Below are 21,622 nucleotides of genomic sequence, written 5' to 3'. Positions count from 1 at the left end.
CTATTTATTACTACATGTATTATTTTCCTGTATTTATTTATTTATTTATTATTACATGTATCATTTTACTTTATTATTATTAAAAGGATACATAAGCACATTTACATTGAAGAAGATGAGAATCATGATTTGATCAGAGTTGGAAAGTCTTAAATTAGAGCTTTATGCACATATTCAAAAACATTTAACCTACTGATGTCTCAATTAATGTAATTTTATTGGTATCTGTTTTTATTTCTGAAATTTACCACCCTCGGCTTATACTGGAGTCAATGTTTTCCCAGGTTTTTTTGTGGTAAAATTAGGTGCCTCGGCTTATATCCGGGTCGGCTTATACTCGAGTATATACTGTAAGTAGGAAAGGGCTGAAAATATGGGGCTTAAACAAACAATCAGAATTACACATCTTTTTTAGAGTGGTTGCCCTTGTCTCCAGTGAACTGTGTAACTCCACCCCAGGCAAGATATTTCTATGGGGGCGTTGAGAGCTGGGTGTACTTAGCAACCCCTTGGTACTTCTCATTTCTGTACCACGAGTTGAAGGGCCACTCAGACATCGCACAGAAGTTTGGTGACTCAAAACTGATTTCCCACATCAACTCAGCAGAGTCATGATGGACAGGTAAATGGGCGGCTTCTGCTGCTGTGCAATATGACTGTATCCAGAGTTGGCTTGATCTGGACTTCTTTTCTTCCCCATCTGACTCAGCTCTCCAGAGTGCTTCTCCCCATTTCTCGGTCCTCAGTCCGCAGGTGCTGTCATCTTGGTCTCCATCTCTCTCCCACACTAGCTCTCATAAATATTTTTCTTTCATTATTGTTCTTCATAATTTCCACTGTAATTTTTCTCTTCTGTTCCTCTCATACTTAGAGCTTGCTTAGATAATCTCTTTCTTTATGTATCGTTTCATTCTACAAATTGTTTTTTCATATATTTTATGAAACTATGGTATATCATAAATATACTATGACAATGCCAACAACAGCAATTTCACCCTATGAAACTTTAAATAACAATATAAGCAAAAGCGATAGACCCCTTTGACCAATGAAGTTTTGTCGATCAACAGTAAGGGTTCAACAGGAGAACCAGAAAAGGAGGAAGGGACAAAGGAAAGGGTTTAAGAGCCCAGAAATATACTTGAGTGTTCAGTATACAGAAGACTTCTATGTAACTTGCATGTTCTGTCATCAAAATGACTTTCTGTAGAAGATATTCTGTATGCTGTTTAGTAAGAAACAGAAAAAAAGATTCTAAGTACATTTTTCTTAATTTGAACCTGTTTACGTTAAAAACACAAAGCTTTTGTTAGATAATAAACTTTTATTTTGGCATTTGCAAAACAACATGTTTCTGTATTTGGTTAGAAATAATAGCACAGCTTTTGAATCTGAATGAGCCCTCTACGTATCTGATCTCTGAATTAGTTTGTCTCATGGTTCAGTTCATAATGGGACTTCTGGATAGTTTATGGAAATTCAAACAGGACAAATATATTCTAACCCCCACTCCCACAAGTGATTCCTTCATCTGCTTTGTTTTACATGATTGTGTTATGCCTTCTGTTTCTCTTGTGATTCTGTGCTTGTCCTTAGATGGAGATTCTTTCACAAAGGATTTAAGCATAGGGAACAATATAAAGCATAAAGCATCTCGACCCATACGGTTGGAGGGCTTTCTCACATAGCTGAGAACAATAGCATGCTCACTCTTTACTGTTTGGGTTCAGAATATGCTCCTGAGTACTAAATATTACTTTGTAATATTTACTTTAGAAGCCCTTATCTTCTGAGCTACAGTGGTTGACCACATCCAAGCTCTCAGGTCCATGAGGTGGACTCAAGCATGTCATTATTTTTCACTTTTACTTACTTCACAGGGCTGTGATGGAATTAAAAATAATGAAAACAACAAGTGATGGCTCAAATGGCTTCCCATGCTATACTTTGATTTGAAGGTGATCTGGGATATGCTTCTTTTTTTTTTCACCCTTCTTTGCTTTCACAGTTCCATGTCAGATCCATTCCCTTTTGGAGTACTAGCTGTGCCCGGCCATGCGTTGCTGTGGCGAAGTATGGTGGTATAGGAAATAAAGTATTGAGGAATTGGTGGTAGTTAAGTTAAGATAAAGGGTAAAGCTTTTCCCCTGACATTAAGTCCATTATAAATGGGTTATATAGCTGTGTGGAAGAGCCTTGAGTCTACACTGCCATATAATCCAGTTAAAATCAGATAATCTGTATTTTATAGGCAGTGTGGAAGAGGCCTGAGGCCTAACTCTGCCTGTCCTGTGGGCTGAGTGGGTTGCTAGGAGACCAAGTGGGCGGAGCATAGCCTTCTAACTGGCAGCAATTGAATAAACAATTATTCCTCTCCCTCTAATTAGAATTTTATTTTTATTTTCTTTTTGTTGTATGAACGTAGAGGCATGGATGAGGGGTTGTGCTGCCAAGTTTAGTGTTTCTGGGATGTGCAATTTTGTTGTTTTGTCCTAGGCTGAAATTTCATTACCCTTTTATATATATAGATTGATCTCATATTTCTACAGTTCCTCAGGCTGTGTAGCCCACTGGCCATGGTGACTGGGGATTATGAGAATTGTAATAAAGGTAGAGCATCCTTTATTCGGAATTCTGAAATCCAAAAATACACAAAAATGCACAGATGTTGATCTTTTGCATCTTGATGTTTCAGTGGAAATAAAATTTGTTTCATGTGCAACATTATTTAAAGTATTGTAAAAAAATTGCTGCCAGGCTATGTGCATATGAAACATTCTATTTAGACATGGGTCTCCTCTTCAAGATATCTCATTAAATACATTTATGCAGATATACCATATTTCTCCAAAAATAAGACCTACCCCAAAAATAAGCCCTAGCATGATTTTTGAGGATGACCGAAATATAAGCTCTACTTCAAAAATAAGCTCTAGTTACAGTTCATTAAAAAATCGATTTAGAAAAATAAGACATCTCTTGAAAATAAGCCCTAATCCATCTTTTGGAGCAAAAAATCATATTAATTTTTGCTCCAAAAGATGAATTAGGGCTTATTTTCAGGGGATGTCTTATTTTTGGGGAAACAGGGTAGACATTGTACTCCAAAACCCAAAATAATTCTAATACGTATTTTGTATAAGAGATGCTCAACCTGTATAGTAATAACTTTCTCAAGCTCTACTCAAATGAGAAACTAATGTTTCGGTCCATGCTCTTAACTGGCAGGTCACCCGAAAAGAAAGATGATGACGGGCTGGGATTATTTTTAACCCTTTCACTCCTGTTTTGCATTGCCTTTGAGGGTGGTAAAGGTCTTGCTACAGTGAGCACACTTATTTGCAGCCGCACAGTTCTTCACACTCCTGCCTTACAATATAGAACGTACAGAGAAAGAAGATCTCAGCTATTTTTCAGTGTCTCCAGATTTTCTAACCCAGATTTTTGCCATGCAAGGCACATGTATTTATGTATTTTGAAATTTATATCCTACCTTATATTTAAGTATCTCAGGGCAGTGTCCAATAACATTAATTTTGAAATTAATTAATGAATTTAATTTTGCATCTTTTTTTTCATTTAAAACCAGACAATTTAAAACCCAGCTAAGATAATCTAATGCCACTCATAACACATGTACAAATTCAAACTAATCCAATAGGCCTCAAAGGCTTTAATAAAAAGTCATGTTTTGACTTTGTGCTGGAATGACTCCAATGAGGGTAGTGCATTTTTTTTTGTAATTATTAGGCTCCCTGGCTTCCCTCTTCCCTCCTGGTTTAGTAAGTATAAAATTTGGTGGTAACTATACCTGTGTAGAGGCGGCATGTCCGACCTCACTATAGTGTTATCATTTGTGTATAAGATTCATATGGAGTATTTTTCTTTTGAAGAAATAGCATCTCCAAGATCTGTTAGCACTGTTTAACCTTGTATACTATAACACTACCTTCCAACCTGGCACAGTTTAACTGTGTTAAACTACAAGTTCCACCAACTACAGTAGAGTCTCACTTATCCAACATAAACGGGCCGGCAGAACATTGGATAAGCGAATATGTTGGATAATAAGGAGGGATTAAGGAAAAGCCTTTTAAACATCAAATTAGGTTATGATTTTACAAATTAAGCACCAAAACATCATGTTACATCACAAATTATACAGAAAAAGTAGTTCAATACACAGTAATGCTATGTAGAAATTATTGCATTTACGAATTTAGCACCAAAATATCACGATGTATTGAAAACATTGACTACAAAAAGCGTTGGATAATCCAGAACGTGGATAAGCGAGTGTTGGATAAGTGAGACTCTAATGTAGTTTAATCACCCTAAAGGCACCAGATCCCATCTAACATTGGAAACTAAGCAGAGTCGGCCTTGTTTATTACTTGGATGGGAGATGACAATTTAATCCATATACTACAGGCTACATTTGAGAGGAAGGAACTGGTAAAACCACCTATGAATATTTCTTGCCTAGGAGCCTCCGGTGGCGTAATGGGTTAAAGCCTTGTAACCTGAAGGTTTGGTTGCTGACCTGAAGGCTGCCAGGTTCGAATCCCACCCGGGGAGAGTGCGGATGAGCTCCCTCTATCAGCTCCAGCTCCATGCAGGGACATGAGAGAAGCCTCCCACAAGGATGGGGCCGGGCTGTGGCGCAGGCTGTTGAGCAGCTGCAATAAATCACTCTGACCATGAGGTCATGAGTTTGAGGCCAGCCCGTGGCGGGGTGAGCACCCGTCAATTAAAAATTAAAAATAGCCCCTGCTCATTGCTGACCTAGCAACCCGAAAGATAGTTGCATCTGTCAAGTAGGAAATAAGGTACCACTTATAAAAAGTGGGGAGGCAAGTTTAACTAATTTACGACCTGGAATGAGGAAGTGCCGTCAGAGTGGATGATGAAGCAGCTGCTCCCCCCTGTGGCCAGAATTGAACATCCCCTCAGAAGAAGGTTAAATTGCCTCTGCGTCTGTCTGTCTCGGTCTCTGTTTGATGTGTTTATGAGCATTGAATGTTTGCCCTATGTGTGTATAATGTGATCCGCCCTGAGTCCCCTTCGGGGTGAGTAGGGCGGAATATAAATACTGCAAACAAATAAATAAATAAATAAAACATCAAAACATCCGGCCAATTCTCTCACACTAGAAGCGACTCAGGTTGCTCCTGACATGAAAAAAAAATGTCTTGCCAGGAAAATCCTGTGGGGTTCCTATAAGTAGATCGGTGCCTTGAAGGTGCATGCACACACAAGTCCCATTATTCAAGAAAAGATCCCAAGTCACACTGGTTGTAGCACTGTAGCCCTACTGATTTTGAGAGCTCTGGGTTGGCAAAGGTTGTTACAGAACCTCTCTCAGTGGTGGTGATGGTTGAAGATTGGTCTTGTAGCCCTTCAATTTCTTATTTATAAGTACAGTAGAGAGTCACTTATCCAACATAAACAGGCCAGCAGAACGTTGGATAAGCGAATATGTTGGATAATGAGAGATTAAGGAAAAGCCTATTAAACATCAAATTAGGTTATGATTTTATAAATTAAGCACCAAAACATCATGTTATACAACAAATCTGACAGAAAAGGTAGTTCAATACGCAGTAATGCTATGTAGTAAATATTGTATTTACGAATTTAGCACCAAAATATCATGATGTATTGAAAACATTGACTACAAAAATGCATTGGATAATCCAGAATGTTGGATAAGTGAGACTCTACTGTATGTCCCTTTCATAATGGAGAGGCAGCATAGCATTGGCTCTGGAGACCAAGGTTCGAAATGCCACTCAGCCATAGAAACTCACTTAGTGACCTTGGACAAGTCATATCCTCAGCATTAGAGGAAGACAAAGGCAAACCAGTGCTGCACAAATCTTTCCAAGAATGTCCCGTGAGGATTTGGTTTGGTTCTTCGGAGAATTCCAGAGTTGTAGTTGGGGGACCATCTGAACCATAGTTGTGGCTTCAATTATTTTTGCAGGGGGTGAGATTTCTATAACTTTCAAGTCAAATCAAGTCAAGTTCACTTTATTACGGTCAATTATCAGTTCAAGAGAAGAAGGACATAGTCCTGTACAACCATATCTGAGTTATGGATTAAGAGATTTCAAACTTTAAAATAGGCGTATCATTGTTAGGACATTAAGATAATTAACTTAAGAATCTAAGCTAAGCTAAAAGCCATATACAGAATTATATTAAACCCCAAATATATTTATGGAATTAAGGGGAGGGGAGGGCACAGGGGTGCTCATGTAGGACAGGGAAGGGAGGTCCAGTCAAACAGAGGAGAGAGCAACATCCATACTATATTTAAAAGACTGTAATCCCAATTTTCTGCTAGTGTGAAGTCCTGGCTTATACTACCTTGTACTTTCAGTTATCGACCGCTGGATTTTAATTGCTGCCATGCAGAACTTGGTGACGCTATAAGTTATAGGGCCAGGCTGTGGTGCAGCTGGCTAATAGCCAGCTGTAATAGATTACTACTGACCGAGAGGTCATGAGTTCGAACAAGCCCGGGTCAGACTGAGTGCCCAACCAATAAAAAATAGCCTAGCTCATTGTTGACCTAAGCAACCCGAAAGATAGTTGCATCTATCAAGTAGGAAATTTAGGTACCGCTTATGTGGGGAGGCTAATTTAACTAATTTATGACACCATAAAAATTGTCCAACAGCGTGCGGAAGAAAGAGGAAGTATTCCATCAAGGACTCAGTGTCACAGTGGATGATGAAGCAGCAGCTCCCCCTGTGGCCGGAATCGAGCATACCCTCATGAAACCAGAAGCTAGAAAATGTTAAATTGCCTCTGTGTCTTTGTCTATGTTGTATGTCTAATCTCATTGAATGTTTGCCATGCATATGTACATTGTGATCTGCCCTGAGTCTCCTTCGGGATGAGAAGAGCGGAATAGAAATACTGCAAATAAATAAATAAATTATAGTCGAGTTAGTGTCTGAAAGCAGCAGGGAGATGTAAAATTGTCCAGAGCGTCCTCGGTGTTTGTATAGCCATGGCATAACGAGACAGGATCAAATATCTCTGTAGAACTGAAGAAGCACATGTCCCGTTGTCTCTATGTGTCCTGAGTCACAGGAGCACAGTCTCTTGGAGTATGGGGGTCTTCTGATAAAAGCCTCCCAATACGCCAGATGGGAGGGCATGGCATCATGCCAGAGTGAAGGCTTTTTGATGGCTGGAAACCTCCAACATGGTTAGATTTTTCATAGGGGAGGTACAAAACCTACTGATTCCATTGATGATAAAGGATGGAGTGCTGGCTAAGTCTAATTGGTGCTCAATGTCTGTTATTCATGATTTAACCAGAGATTTGGCTTGGTCGTAGCCAGAGCCGGCCCTAGGTATTTTTCAAGTGTAAGCGAACAGAATTTTGCCCCCCCCCCCAAACCAATCACTGAAAAATAAAAGCGTTGGATAAGCGAAAATGTTGGATAATAAGGAGGGATTAAGGAAAAGCCTATTTAACATCAAATTACATTAAGATTTTACAAATTAAGCACCAAAACATCATGTTTTACAAGAAATCAACAGAAAAAGTCTCGACTGCACCCCCGTATGTTTTGCGCCTAAAGCGATCGCTTAATTCGCCTCATTGTTGGACTGGCTCTGGTCGTAGCCCATACTGGTTAGCAGTCCTGGAGAGAAGCCCAGGGATGAAATTTTGACTGCTATTGTCTTTTCCTATCTGGACTGAAAGTCATCCAACATAGTAAGTGGTGCAAGGCCAAGGGGAGAGAGGGATAGTCTAAGCCAATAATTCAGCCAATAACCCTGTCCTCAATTCTCAGGAAGCCTCTCTCCAGACATAGGGTGGCACTGGAGACACACCTTGGTACCTGGAGCGACCAGTCTTAAGAATTTGGATTGTACCCACTCCAATGGGGTAAAGTCAGAAAAGGAGTTCTGCAACTGGCTTGGCACCAAATAGTTTGAGTGCTGTGGGTCTGTAATGTCCCCCTCTTGACCTGAGATATTTTAGAGCTCCTTTGTGCAGTCTCAGCCACATGGGCTCCATGAGCTTTTCTGCTGCTGGAGAAATGTAGGACTATCCCCAGATACCTGAGGCATGGGACCTGCTCAAGTTTGTTTCCATCTATACTCCAGAAGTGAAGCCTGGGTCTTTTGATTTTAGTTTTTGGGCAGTTGAGTTGTAGCTGGTTCACATTGCAATAGTGTGCCAGAGCTCTCAACGATCTTTAAAGTGTAATTGGTGTTCTTGAGAATAGAGCAGCAGCATCAGCAAAAAGTGGGAAAAACGTCTACCCACAAGTTTTATAATTTTGAAAATGCTCAGTTGAAATTTTAAATTGCTACAGTGCTATAAATTGGGGGATTGAAAGGATATGTCAGGAAGAAGACAATGCTCATATTTTATACCCGCAGACCTCCAGTCAAGACAATTTTATTCTGCTTTAGGTACCAGAATCCCTTTCCCAGCCACCACTTCCACTCCATGCCCATTGTACAAAACAGCTGTCTCCTTCTGCTTCTCATCTGCTTGCCTGCCCACCTGCTTAGACACCAGGAACTTTGCAAGTCCACCAACTAGGAGGCTCCCCTAAGATGGCAAGTCTTTGGATTTGTTCCTGACCCTCAGTAAGACAGGGAAGGAAGGAAACAGAAGAAGAGCCCCTTCCTCAGATCCCTCTCTGCATAGCTGGGAGCCTCTTTTCCACTACATCAGATCCCGCACTCAGAGGAGATAACCTGGCCAGCCTCTACCACAGTGTTTCTCAACCTGTGGGTCCCTAGATGTTTTGGCCTTCAACTCCCAGAAATCCTAACAGCTAGTAAACTGGCCGGGATTTCTGTGAATTGTAGGTCAAAACATCTGGGGACCCCCAGATTAAGAACCACTGCTCTACCAAGACCTGCTGCTGACAAACAGCTAGGAGGACTTCCCCCATACATTCAAATCTGTTCTCAGCAGCTCTGATTTCTGCAAGTGACCTCATTTTAGAAATCAAGCACTACTTTCTGCTTCCTTTAATGACATTCACAAGAACACTGGCATATAGTCTTTAAAGTTATAAAAAACTTGCTGTTTTTTCATGCCAAGTGAGCATGCAAGATATAAAGCATTATTAAAACCTTTGTATGGCTCATAAGGATAACAATGATTTAAATTACCATCAGTAAAATTGTTGCACAAAAGAAAACAAACATATTTTGGTCTTCCTATACCACTGCAAAATCTTACTTTGGCAGTAGCTTTCATTTTCCTCATTTCTCATAAAATACTCTTTTGCTGTATGAAAAAAATGGACTGTGCTTCAGCTTTTTGTTCACTCCAGAGCTCAAGTTCGAAAGTTCCCTCTGATCTAATCACAGTTGCTCTGTAGTTTCCTGCTGTGATCTTTGCACGAGTTATATGTTATTAATTATTTTTGATGTTATTTGTCTTCTCAGTCTCCTTATGAAACAAAAGAAATTCCTCTACCACTTCAAGAACTTGCGCTGGGCCAAAGGCCGCCATGAAACATACCTTTGCTATGTGGTGAAACAGCGGAACAGTGCCACATCTTGCTCCCTTGATTTTGGATATCTAAGAAATAAGGTACAAAAAATGGATGAGGCATGTGAAGGACTCCTATAATAGATTAGCATCTAGAGTTTCCAAACACTTTATTTATTCTTGTTGTTGGTGCCTTAGAGTTAATTCTAATTTATGGTGACCCTCTCACAGAGTTGTCTTAGCTACTTTTATTCAAAGGAGCTTCACCACTACCTTCCTTTGAGGCTGAGATTATGTGACTTGCCTAAGGTCACCCAGTGGGTTTCTCTGATTGAGTGGGAAAAGCTCTGGTTTCCCAGATTCCTAGGACCTCTCAATGCAAGTCTTCCTGCCCATACTTCTAAGACATTCCAGGGATGAACCGCCACAGAGCCCTTCACACAATGTAAAACTGCTTTGTTGCCGTTTGTGAGAAACACTTAATGGCTGAGGTTCTTTCAGGCAGGGGAGAATCTTTTTATCCCACCGCTGCCACCAATTGTGAAGGTGCTTAATTACGAATGCCACCAAATTGTCAAGGGGCCTAATAACTAAAAATGACTGACACCAATGTGGAAAGATGCAACCACCAAAACTCAGGGAGGAGCCCTTCTACTTTTACTTCTTCCTTCTTTCTATTCACTTTAGATGGTAGCGTACTTAGTTCAGAATATATATATGACAGAGGCTTTGATGTTGGAAAAACAAGAACAAGTTTATTCAGGCACAGCGCTTAGTGGTTACAGTATTGTTTCTCACGTAGAGGCACTCTTATTAACAGTTACAATTCCAGAATAAGATTAAAGTATTACTTCTTTTAATGTAAGGTAGTTAAACCCTATTCCTCTGCCACTTTTATACCACAGTCTCCCCTGGCTCTTTACTAGAGCTTTTAATCTATGTTAATTTTATTAATATTTTTATGTATGTATTTTTATCCTTTACAATTTTATCTTGTAAATCGCCTAGAACATCGTGGATGGAGGGCAATTAATAAGTTATTAAATGATGATGATGATGATGATGATGATGATATGCTATCACAGATCCTCTGTTCCTTACTAGGACACAGATTATTAAATAAGTCAGCAAACCTATTTTATTCTGACTCAAAATGACCAATTGAGTCTCCCTTGATCCCTTCAACCTAGGATCAATCTTTCCTGTGCCTCATCAGGGCACAGACTGACCCTCTTTTTTAAAATTCTGCACTCCTTCAGCAAAATGGCAACTGCAATACTTACCCTTTTAAAACCCAAACACACGATTAAACATAACATTTGTATACCAAAAATTCACACTTCATTACACCGTTCATCCCTGAAATGTAATAGACGTGTAGAGAAAGTGGGAAAGGGGGGGTCGTCTTCTCAACTCTTGATGTGCCTAGAAACAGGAGAAAGTGGGGGGAAACACATGGGATAGGATCTGTAAGATTCACCTGTGTCGTTTCGGTTCAGTGACGTGGAACAATGGGCATTCCTTTGGGTGGTTTCCTACCAAGCATTGACATTTCTCTCCAAAAATTTTACTTCATGAGTCTGGCATGGTGATTTTTTGAAATTCATTTAATCATTAGAAATTAGAAATGCCTAAATTTCAAGATATCACCACTTGTTTTTTTTCCTGTAATTTCTCCTTTATAGTAATCCTGGCTTTCAAAATTATGCTATTGCTACCTTTTAAACATTGCTCCCCCTTTTAAACCAACTATAGGAGATTCTACTGCCTATGAAAGTTCAGGAATAATTTGCAATGACCTTATAATTTTGCCCTAAATTTGTATATACCTTTACAGTGCTCATATCACATTGGTGCCCAAACGTATGATTTTAACTATGAAAGGCGTGTTAAAAGTGGAGGGAAGATTCCATTGATGGCAGCATTAAAAACGGCAGGATTCATAGGGCAGACAGATCATGGCAAAGGAGTTTGAAATAGTGCTTGTCTAATGCAGGGCAGGAAGGCATGAGACAAAGATTGTGGCAAAGGGGTTTAAAATCCTGGGCTGGAAGGCACGGGAAGGACAGGTCGTGACAAAGGGGTTAAAATTCGCCCACTTCTCCCCGACCCCCTAACGGGATTAAGTCCATAGCAATTTTGGATTTTGAGATTGTGATATAGCTAGCTTTTAAACTGTTTTTCCTTAAATTTGAAGTTTCCCTAATAATAATAAAAGAACGTGGAGTGAGCGGAGACTGCACTCACTTGTGTGATGGTTCAGAACGCTGGACAGAAAGAATAGAGAACATATAGCATCTGATCAGATTTGTAAAATGAATCAATATCCTTTAAACTTGAAGGGGATGATACACTTTGCTAAGAAGATTATCTTACTTTCTGCAATGTTTCTGATGAAGTCCAACAGAAAGTACTATACTATGCTGGCTCTCATTTTAAAGATTAGAACTCCTAAGTTCATCATCTGGTTTGGCACTTCTGGGAGTTGTAGCTCCCCCCCCCCCCAAATTAACTGCCCCAACCAATCAATGTAACTTTCTGTCTATACACAGAGTTACATAACCTACAATGTAAATATCTCAGTCTATGTGCATAATGTCATCCATAATTTTACCTGGCTGTTTCAATAAGCAGTTTTATGTTAAAGGCACAGTTGCAATTTCTTTATTAACACTTCCTATATTGCTTCTGCAATATCTGGGGTTGCCAGGTTTTCAAAATAGCAAGAAGGGACAATCAAAATTCATGATCCACGAGGTTGACAGTTAATAAGCAGCTACTAACAAGTTTGTGCTCTATCTAAATACCAAATTCAAGTATTGATTCCAGCTATCTTGGCCATGTATTTTTCTCTAAAATAACATGTTGTCCATATCCATATACTGTCGGATGTGTACATTTCTGTTTTTACAAAGGGGCTCACACCCCAAAATATGAGAATGTTTAGCACCTTGTTCAGTCTATATAAAATGGAAAGCTTTCCAACCCCCAAATATGGAATTCTGTCCACAATCTTGCATTCCCTAGGGTGCTAGAGCTCCGATCAGATCCAATGTACATGCACAAAGTTGAAGGAAGGTATTTATTCCACACTGCCAAGGTGGATGTTAAGGAACAACAAAATCCCAAATCTGGTCTTGTTTGTTGGGGAATTCCACAGTTGTTACCAGGAGATCTCCTCAGGTCATTTATTCGAACTCTGATGGCAACTCTGATTTTGGCAATAACAATAACAGGAACATTTCTTATAACAAAGGACACCTTCCAGACTTATAAAGGATAAGTTGCCTAGCTGTCAGATAAGGGACATCATTTATAATAAGGGACTCTAGCCAACCCTAGTGACGTCAGTAGTAGAGACCACACTGGTGAATCTAGCTGTTCAGTTATGTCTTGTGTCAGTACTGCTTAGCCTTGAAGAAAGAGACTAAGCCACACTGCAGGGGCTCTCACTTCTAGTAGAATTGGTACAACTTGGAAATAGAAACCTTGGAAATAGCTAACTAAAGATTTGAAATGAAAACATGCAGAACTTCGTACCACATTCCATTTGAACAAACATATCCACTCTTTAATTTTCCTACCAACTAACCATATATTTTATGTCATCTGAGGGTGAGATATTATCATTTCATAGACTCAAATGATAAAAACAGAAAGAGCTAAGTGTTGGAACAGCCTTCTACTCCAAAACCCTTTCCCTATACACTGTATTTATATGTATGTAAAGTTCAATTCATCTTTGATTTGATACAGTTTTTCACTCTGTGTGTAAATGATTTTTTTTGCAGGGAGGCAGCATTAAAACGCTCTCCATACATAGCTTTAAATGGTAGTGATGGTATAAATCAGTAGCCCTAATGCTTATTTGTTTAACTTACTCTTGCAAGTGTTGAACCTACAGTCTTGTGTTACATTCTCCCATACCTTTTCCTCTTGTAATTATGTAAATACACCCTCTTCTTTAACATCTCACTGACCATCAGTAGTATCTGTTCTGCTCTTTATTTTTGGGTCTTTACTTCAGTCTGGTTGCCATGTTGAAGTTCTCTTTCTGCGATACATTTCGACCTGGGACCTGGATCCAAGGCACTGCTATCGAATCACCTGGTTCACATCCTGGAGCCCCTGTTATGACTGTGCCCGGCATGTGGCTGACTTCTTGAGTGCATATCCTAACCTATCATTGCGCATCTTTGCTGCCCGCTTATATTTTTGTGAGGAACGCAACGCTGAGCCTGAAGGGCTACGACGTCTCCACCGTGCAGGAGCTCAGATAGCCATCATGACTTTCAAAGGTGAGACAGAACAAGGATGATTGGGAGATGAAAGCCAGATAGAAGACAGAAAAAGACAGAAAGGTACAGTCAGGTAATGAAAAGTGCATCCCAAGTAGCTGAAACTTAGGGCACATTTACCTAGCCTAGAAACTTAGCATGGATTTAGTATCCCTTATCTGAAATGCTTGGGATCAGAAGTGTTTTGCAGTTTCTTGGATTTTGGAATATCCATATTTACATATATAACATGGAACCAACACAGTGGCAATTGGTGGTTTGCACATCAGGGGGATGATGTATTTAATCTGAACTTTAAAGTGGCTATCTAAGGTACAGAATCTATTTTGAGGATAGGGTTCAGGGCTTGTGATAGCAATTTTACATTCAGATTAAAGCCTAGAGTGGATTCATTGCCACTTTGATATAGAAGCCTCTTTGCCACCACTGGCTATACTGGGAGGTGGATGCCTACAGAGAGTTTGTTGCTTCTTCATAAAAGCACTCTACCCAGGAGTTATCGACAGGAGCATCAAAATGGTTGTTTTGTAACTCTAGTGTGTAGATTCACTCTAACAGATGAAACTTAATTTGAATATTCTGGATCCCCCTCCCATTAGATTACTTTTACTGCTGGAACACTTTTGTTGAGAACCGCAAGACGACCTTCAAGGCTTGGGAAGGGCTTCATGAGAATTCTGTGCGTCTTGCCAGGAGACTGCGTCGTATCCTTTTGGTGAGCAGGTGTTTCTGCCTTTCTGTTGCCCTTTCTTCCCCCTTTTTCCTTCTTGCTCTTTCCTGCTTGCTTTCTCTCCTGGGATTCCCTGCCTTCTCCCAATTCATGCACCAGAATCACTGACACTCCCTGGTTATCTTTAGTTCTTTGATATCACAAATTCATTTTTCTTTCTTCACTTTTAACCTCCCTTTTTGTTGAATGTCCTTGTCTTTTCTTTTTTCACCACAGTTCAATTTTTCTACATTCCTGTAAAGGCAATCCTTGAGTTACAAACATCTGACTTACAAATGACTCAGAGTTAAGAATGGGGGTGAGACAACAGGAAGTGACTATCCTGTACCTCCAAATAAGAGAGTATGCTCCATCCATGGCAGTCTATTCCACTCTTGCATACTCCATATTCACAGTAAATAAATGTTTTCTAATATTTAGGTGGAATCTCTTTTCTTGTAATGTGAACCCATTGGGTCAAGTTCTAGTATCCATCAGAAAACAAGTTTGTTTCATCTTGACTACATGAGATCCAGGCATGTAGCCCGGGGGGCGGGGGGTGTGTGTGCTTAAGGGGCTTCAGCCCCCCCCCCCCCAAATTCTCAGGGTGGTCCGCGAGAAGGCCTTACATTTATTATTTAAACTGTTATGTTTATTCATATCATGATCTGATCACCATGCTCAATATATCCCATATGGGGGTATTGGGATAATGATACAAAAAGTTTGCCAGGGTAGACCCTCTCCCACTTCAGACTCAGCCCCCCCACCCCCTGAACCAAAATCCCAGCCACTCCCGAAACAAAATCCTGGCTATGGGCCTGATGAGATCCTTTCAGATATTTAAATATGGCTATCATGTCAAATCTCAATCTTCTCTTCTCTAAACTAAGCATATGAACTCCACGTGTAGTCCGTATATGTGTAGTTTGTAGACTTTTACGTGTTTCTTTTGCACTTCTCTGAACATATTCCAACTTGTCAAAATCCTGCTTGAACAGTAACAACTAGAACTGGACATAGTATCTGAACAAAGCAGAATAGAGTGGCATGTATACAACCCGTGATCAGAGCTCTATACTCCTATTGATGCAACCCATATTTGCATTGCCTTTTTTGTCTGCCGTATCATATTGTTGACACGTTTAACTTGTTGTATACCACAATCCCATAGATCCTTCTCACATATGGTGCTTTTAAGTCAGGCATCACCTATCCTATATTTAAAAATTTCACGTTTTGTCTCTTGATGTAGTACTTTATATTTATGCCTGTTGAATTTTAATTTTGTTTTGTAGGTTTTGAGATTAATTTAGTTAGCTCTTGTGACCTTTCTACCTCTACTGGAACTATTTCTTACAGGAAATCTGAACATGCATTTTTTTTCTTTCACAGCCACTTTATGAAGTTGATGACCTGCGAGATGCTTTCCGGATGCTGGGACTTTAAGGTGCTGAGATTGTGGGTAACACGAAGAAAAATTTCTAGCCATGAACATTCAGGGATCTTTGTCCCACTCTTTCCTTTGCTACTTTTGTGAACATTGTCAATCTGAGAAAAAAATAGTCTTTCTGGAAAAAAATGAGAAAGACCCTCTGAGATTATGTGGCTTTGCACATAGCCTCCTGCATACAACTCTTTCTGGGAGAAAGTAAAGTTAGTGAAATTTTAATAATTTCTTCTTGATATCTATTAGTGATGATAGCTAGAGAAATGTACATTTTAATATTAAATAGAGTTAGAAGAAGTCTAGCCAAAGCTCTTAGATATTTGTTTTAAATTCCAGAATATAGTCATCATTTAAAGGAAACATGGTAGAATAGGAAGCTAAATCTGAGTTGTAACCTTGCTTTAGTATGGACAACATACAGAATCATTGACACATCTTATTACACAACGTCTAAGGGAGTCCCATTGGAACTGGATAGACTTGGAAACTGTGACATGATGCCCTATTTGCTTGGCATAATCTTTCTGTCATGCTTACAAGCTGGATCTATATAGCAAGCAATTATTGCCCAAAGAACACTACAGTAGTCTGATATCCTCGCTGGACTTGGTGCTTACAGGTTTGCTCTGTGGTGTTGTTTTTACCAAATTGTAAAGTTATTGCATCGTCTCACATCACAGGTACAAAACCTGAAATGAAATATGTTGGACTGGAAGTTAGAGGGACAAGATTTAATCAGGTCATGGAGTTGTAAAAATAATAATTGACAAAAAAGTGATCATGGGGTCCCTTTGCTCTAGCCAGTTATAGTGCTCCATTGTATTCTCAATAGCCATGGCTGCAGCTTGTGGAGTTTGGATTTGTAGTTTGGTGGGACACTAGTTGAGAATTCTAAATATATACTCATATACTTGTTTATATGAGCCTCCGGTGGCACAGCGAATTAAACCACTGAGCTACTAAACTTACTGACTGAAAGATCAGTGGTTCAAATCCAGGGAAAGAGCAAAAGCCACCTTGGGGGCCAGTTGCCTCTGGTCACTGCCACCCATTATTTTTAAACCCAGGCATTCAGAAAGACTAGCAGCAGCACCACAGTGGAGAGATTAGAGGGGACCCATGCTCTTTTAGATTCTTTCAGGATTGACTCAGCTCTTGTTTTTCCCCACTCAACTCAGAGAACTGGATGAGCCCTTTTTTGATAAGAGTTAAAGTACAGCACTTAGATTGACCTATCAATAAGTAGACTCAAGGTTGGTAGTACAATAGAGTCTCACTTATCCAAGCCTCGCTTATCCAAGCCTCTGGATAATCCAAGTCATTTTTGTAGTCAATGTTTTCAGTATATCATGATATTTTGGTGCTAAATTCATAAATACAGTAATTACAACATAACATTATTGCGTATTGAACTACTTTTTCTGTCAAATTTGTTGTATAACATGATGTTTTGGTGCTTAATTTGTAAAATCATAACCTAATTTGATGTTTAATAGGCTTTTCCTTAATCTCTCCTTATTATCCAACATATTCGCTTATCCAACGTTCTGCCAGCCCGTTTAGCTTGGATAAGTGAGACTCTACTGTATTATTTTTTACTCATATTTCTAGACATTACACACAATTATGTTCAGGATCTCTCACTAAATTGCAAATCCCAAATTCCATAGCACATATCTGAAATTTTGATCACCTAGGTGTTTTGGACTTCATTTCCCAAAATTCCTGTCTGTTGTGGCTTCTGGAAACTGAAATCCAAAACACCTGGAATACCAAAGTGTTGTAACCACTTCCATTAGAAGTTTCCCTGGCAGTTCAAGTGGAATCGTAATGCTAAAATTGTGCACTAGTAAATAATGCAAAAGTCAAGTGGCCCTTGGGGAGCATCCAAGACACATGATACTGCAAACTGAAACCTTTGTGAGGGTTCATCTTGACCAATTGTACACAATGTTGCTGTTGGCTTCTCCTCCAGCAGTGTTTCCTGGGTGATAAGAGCCAAGAAGAGTATTGGGATTTCTTGGTGCATAACCTGCAGTCCTCCCTGATGTTTGGACCTCCAACTCCGAGAAACAGTAGACAGCTTGTCCAATGGCCAGGAACTCTGGAAGCTGAAGTCCAAAACACCTGGAGTGCCATAGGTTGTGCTGGCTTGGTGTAGATCAAAAAAGGCTTACCCCCCCCCCCCCCCAAACGACCCACGACCCACTGCAATTCCTGAGACTGTGGACCTAGTATTGTTTTTTCCTGTCCACTAGAACTGATAGGATGAAGAAAAAAATATGCACTCCCCAAAAGGGAGGAATTACCTATCCACAGGCCAGACTGCAAACAACCACTAAAGTGCACAAAAGACAGCCCTTAATTCACATTGGCGACTTTTATCTGTTGTGTAAAATGCACAGTATGAGGACTCCTCTAATGCTCTCTAGTGTTTTGTGCATAACCAATCAATGCTATGCCACAGAGCTGTGAAATTCGGCAACCTCAACATTTGAGCTGCATTGCTTGATTGTCAGAAAAATGAACTTAATTTTGTGAGATATTTGTGACCTCTCATAGCAACCCTGTGTTGCTGTAAATGTAAACAACAGCTTGATTATCTCGTAATATTTAGTAATATAGGACACTGCCTTATACTGAATCAGACTCTTAGCTTATTGAGCACAGTAATGTTATCTCTAACTGCCAACAGTAGTTCTTTCCTTCTGTACCTTCTGTAGTCTCATCTCACATCCGAAAGCAAAGCTACCCAGATAAACAAACTTCATTTCCAAAGTCAGAAGAGATTATATATGTTCACATTGCTAGCTGGTATTCTGTATTTGTTGAGAAGTTACTAAATATTTATCATCAGTGCCTAAGATCCAAAAGTTTCATTTAGTATTTTACTATTGTGTAATTGTGCGTATTTGGATCTGAAAATATTTAATAAAGGACATATAATGTCATAAGTATTTCCTTCATCAGAAGGGGAAAATATCCCTTGGCTCTAGCAGGTTGTTGGTGTTTCTAGAACTACAAACAGAAGTTCCAAAATATAGGAACCATGACATTTCTTCGCTAAGCATTAATTATTTTGTATGTAGCTGCACCATATGCCTATCTAACATATAAATAAATTTATCCATATGTGTATCTGCTGATTTCTTTTTTGTCTTTGGCACTGTTTGTCAGAAATTGGGGACAAGATCTGAAAGAAATCTAGACATTATAATTTACGTAATAATTTAAATTACAATAGCCTTCACAAAGATATCTCATCTGGAATTTGTCTTGGTTTTGTCTGTTTCATAGTCATTGGTTCTCTCTATAAATTCTGGGAGCTGAAGTTTGGCAAGAGTACTGAGGATTGGTGTTAAGGCACCTCTAATCTGAACAAGTCCTTGAGCGCATAGCTCTTTTCAGTCAAAAGTTGAGAAATGTCTCTCAGGGCCATCCAGACAGGGCCCAAAATGTGCGAGCTTGTGCACTTTTACCAGAGGCATCCAAACAACGCCTCTGGTAAAATCAAATTAATTTGAGATGTAGCAGGAAAACCCTGCTTTGTTTCAAATTAATTTGATACCTTTCCAGGTATGGGTCCAGTGTGGATTGGGCCTGGGGACCACGTCACACAATCTTTGGGCTTAATCCACACTGCATTATTGGTTTTTTGGGGCTCAATGAGCCCATAAAACCTATAGGGCACCCATTCTCAAAACCCCTGCAAAAAAAGCCCGTAAACATAAAATGAACTTATCCAGCCATCATTAAAGTACTTCTGGAGTCATTTTTAATAAAGAAAAATTCCGGGAGAGCCATGAAAGAAACAGATTGGACAATTTTTGAAGAATACCTTAAAAAGGAACTTAAATGAATACCAAAGAACGAAACAAATGGTAGATAGAAGATTGGAAGTCATCATCTCCCCTCCCCTTTTCTTTCAGTAGCCCCATCCCCCTTCCCTTGGTCTGGAAACGGACCATTCCTATTTTCCAACCCTGTTTCCCTCCCTTAACCCCCTTACTCCTAACTTTATCCCTTTATCCGCCTACCCTAAACCCCCTTCCTAATTACCCACCCCTTTTATTCCCAAACCTTTTACCCCTCACTATACCTTACCTTTAGAATCACAACTACAGTAGAGTCTCACTTATCCAAGCCTCGCTTATCCAAGCCTCTGGATAATCCAAGCCATTTTTGTAGTCAATGTTTTCAATATATCGTGATATTTTGGTGCTAAATTTGTAAATACAGTAATTACAACATAACATAAATTACTGCGTATTGAACTACTTTTTCTGTCAAATTTGTTGTATAACATGAAGTGTTGGTGCTTAATTTGTAAAATCATAACCTAATTTGATGTTTAATAGGCTTTTCCTTAATCCCTCCTTATTATCCAAGTTATTCGCTTATCCAAGCTTCTGCCAGCCCGTTTAGCTTGGATAAGTGAGACTCTACTGTATAAGGTTTCAGAAATTTCTCAATAAATATCATATTTAAAAAGAACTTCTGGTGTCCTCCTGGTGTGTAGTAGAAATGACAAGCTGGGGAGGGGGGTGAGGAGGAAAATCACTCCTTGCACCACCTCTCCCCCCAATCTCCTATCACATCATTTCTACGCACCAGGACTCCAGAAGTACTTTAATGTTTTTCTATGGTCTTATTTTGGTTTTTTTTTTTTGGTGGTGTCTGGGTGCCAGGAGGGCATCTAGACATCCCTCTGGAAAAGCATAGGTTTTGGGTAGAGGTGTGGGGACTTGAACACATGCCTAAGCTGTTTTCTTCAACCCATTTTGGCGTGCATTTAAGTGCTGTCTGGAACTGGCCTCAGTTCTGCAGATGTTCTTGTGTTTTACACAACCTCCCTTCATTTTAATAGAATTTTCACATGAGTGGCATCTAAACTATTGTGGATCATATGTTTTAGATTCAAACTTAGTTACTTAAAAAATCATTACAGGAGTAAAAAAAAATGCCAGATGTCTCGGTTCAGAAAAGGGAGAGGAATTAGAGACCATATTGCAATCATAACATTGGATTATAGAGCCCACCAAAGAGTTTCAGCAAAAAAATCACCATGCGTTTTGTAGGTCATACTAAAACCTGTGTGCATATTTTGATAAATTATGGATTGTTCTAAAAGAAATGGGTGTCTCACAATATTTTATTGTCCTGATTCATAGCTCAAGAAACAACTGTAGGGATATAATATGGAGAAAAGCAGCAAAGTGCATCAAGCAAGGTCGAATCTATTTAATTTATATGCAGAACATATATGGAAAGCTGCACTGGACTCAAAGGAAGGATGCATAAAAACTGGAAAAAGGAACATTAACAATTTATGATATGCAGATGATACACTATATGTAGCTGCAAACAAAAAAGATTTGACATGCTTGTTGAGGAAATCTAAGAAATGAAGTATTAAAGCAGGGTTAACCTGTGAGCATTATGGAAACAAAACAACCACAATTTATTAGAGTTTTAAAGTGGCTAATGGAGACAATGAAGTGACACTTTCTATACTTTGGCTCAGTCAAAAATCAAAATTGAGACTGTTGTCAAGAAATCAGAAGAAGACAAGACTGGAAAGAACAGTTATGAAAGAATTAATTAGAATCTTCTAATGTAAAGACGCATAGTTCAATATCACAATCAGAATGCACATATCATACTGTATTTCCAGTTGTTAT

General features: G+C 39.3%; 1 protein-coding gene and 1 long non-coding RNA gene across 3 annotated transcripts in view; one reads left to right on the top strand and one right to left on the bottom strand.

Annotated features, from left to right (window-relative positions):
• Positions 1-21,622, bottom strand: part of LOC134296428 (uncharacterized) — a 47,186-nt gene that overhangs the window by 14,247 nt on the left and 11,317 nt on the right. The window contains exon 3 of the long non-coding RNA XR_010003164.1: positions 9,515-9,574. This is a non-coding gene — a long non-coding RNA (uncharacterized LOC134296428). The remainder of the gene's footprint in view (positions 1-9,514; positions 9,575-21,622) is intronic.
• LOC100558459 (single-stranded DNA cytosine deaminase) lies at positions 515-16,671 on the top strand. 2 transcript variants are annotated; one of them, XM_003216847.4, is made up of 5 exons: positions 515-622; positions 9,439-9,586; positions 13,512-13,782; positions 14,382-14,497; positions 15,887-16,671. In XM_003216847.4, the coding sequence occupies exons 1-5, from the start codon at positions 612-614 to the stop codon at positions 15,938-15,940; spliced, it is 600 nt and encodes a 199-aa protein (XP_003216895.2). In that variant the 5' UTR covers positions 515-611; the 3' UTR covers positions 15,941-16,671. The 2 variants fall into 2 exon arrangements, with proteins under 2 accessions (XP_003216895.2, XP_062827454.1); XM_062971384.1 differs by lacking the exon at positions 515-622 and having other exon boundaries at positions 9,113-9,586.

The sequence above is a fragment of the Anolis carolinensis genome, chromosome 2 (genome assembly GCF_035594765.1).
Source record: "Anolis carolinensis isolate JA03-04 chromosome 2, rAnoCar3.1.pri, whole genome shotgun sequence".
Classification (NCBI taxonomy): Eukaryota; Metazoa; Chordata; class Lepidosauria; order Squamata; family Dactyloidae; genus Anolis; species Anolis carolinensis.
The sequence above is the reverse complement of the archived record's forward strand: the minus strand, read 5'-3'. Positions and strand labels throughout refer to the sequence as shown.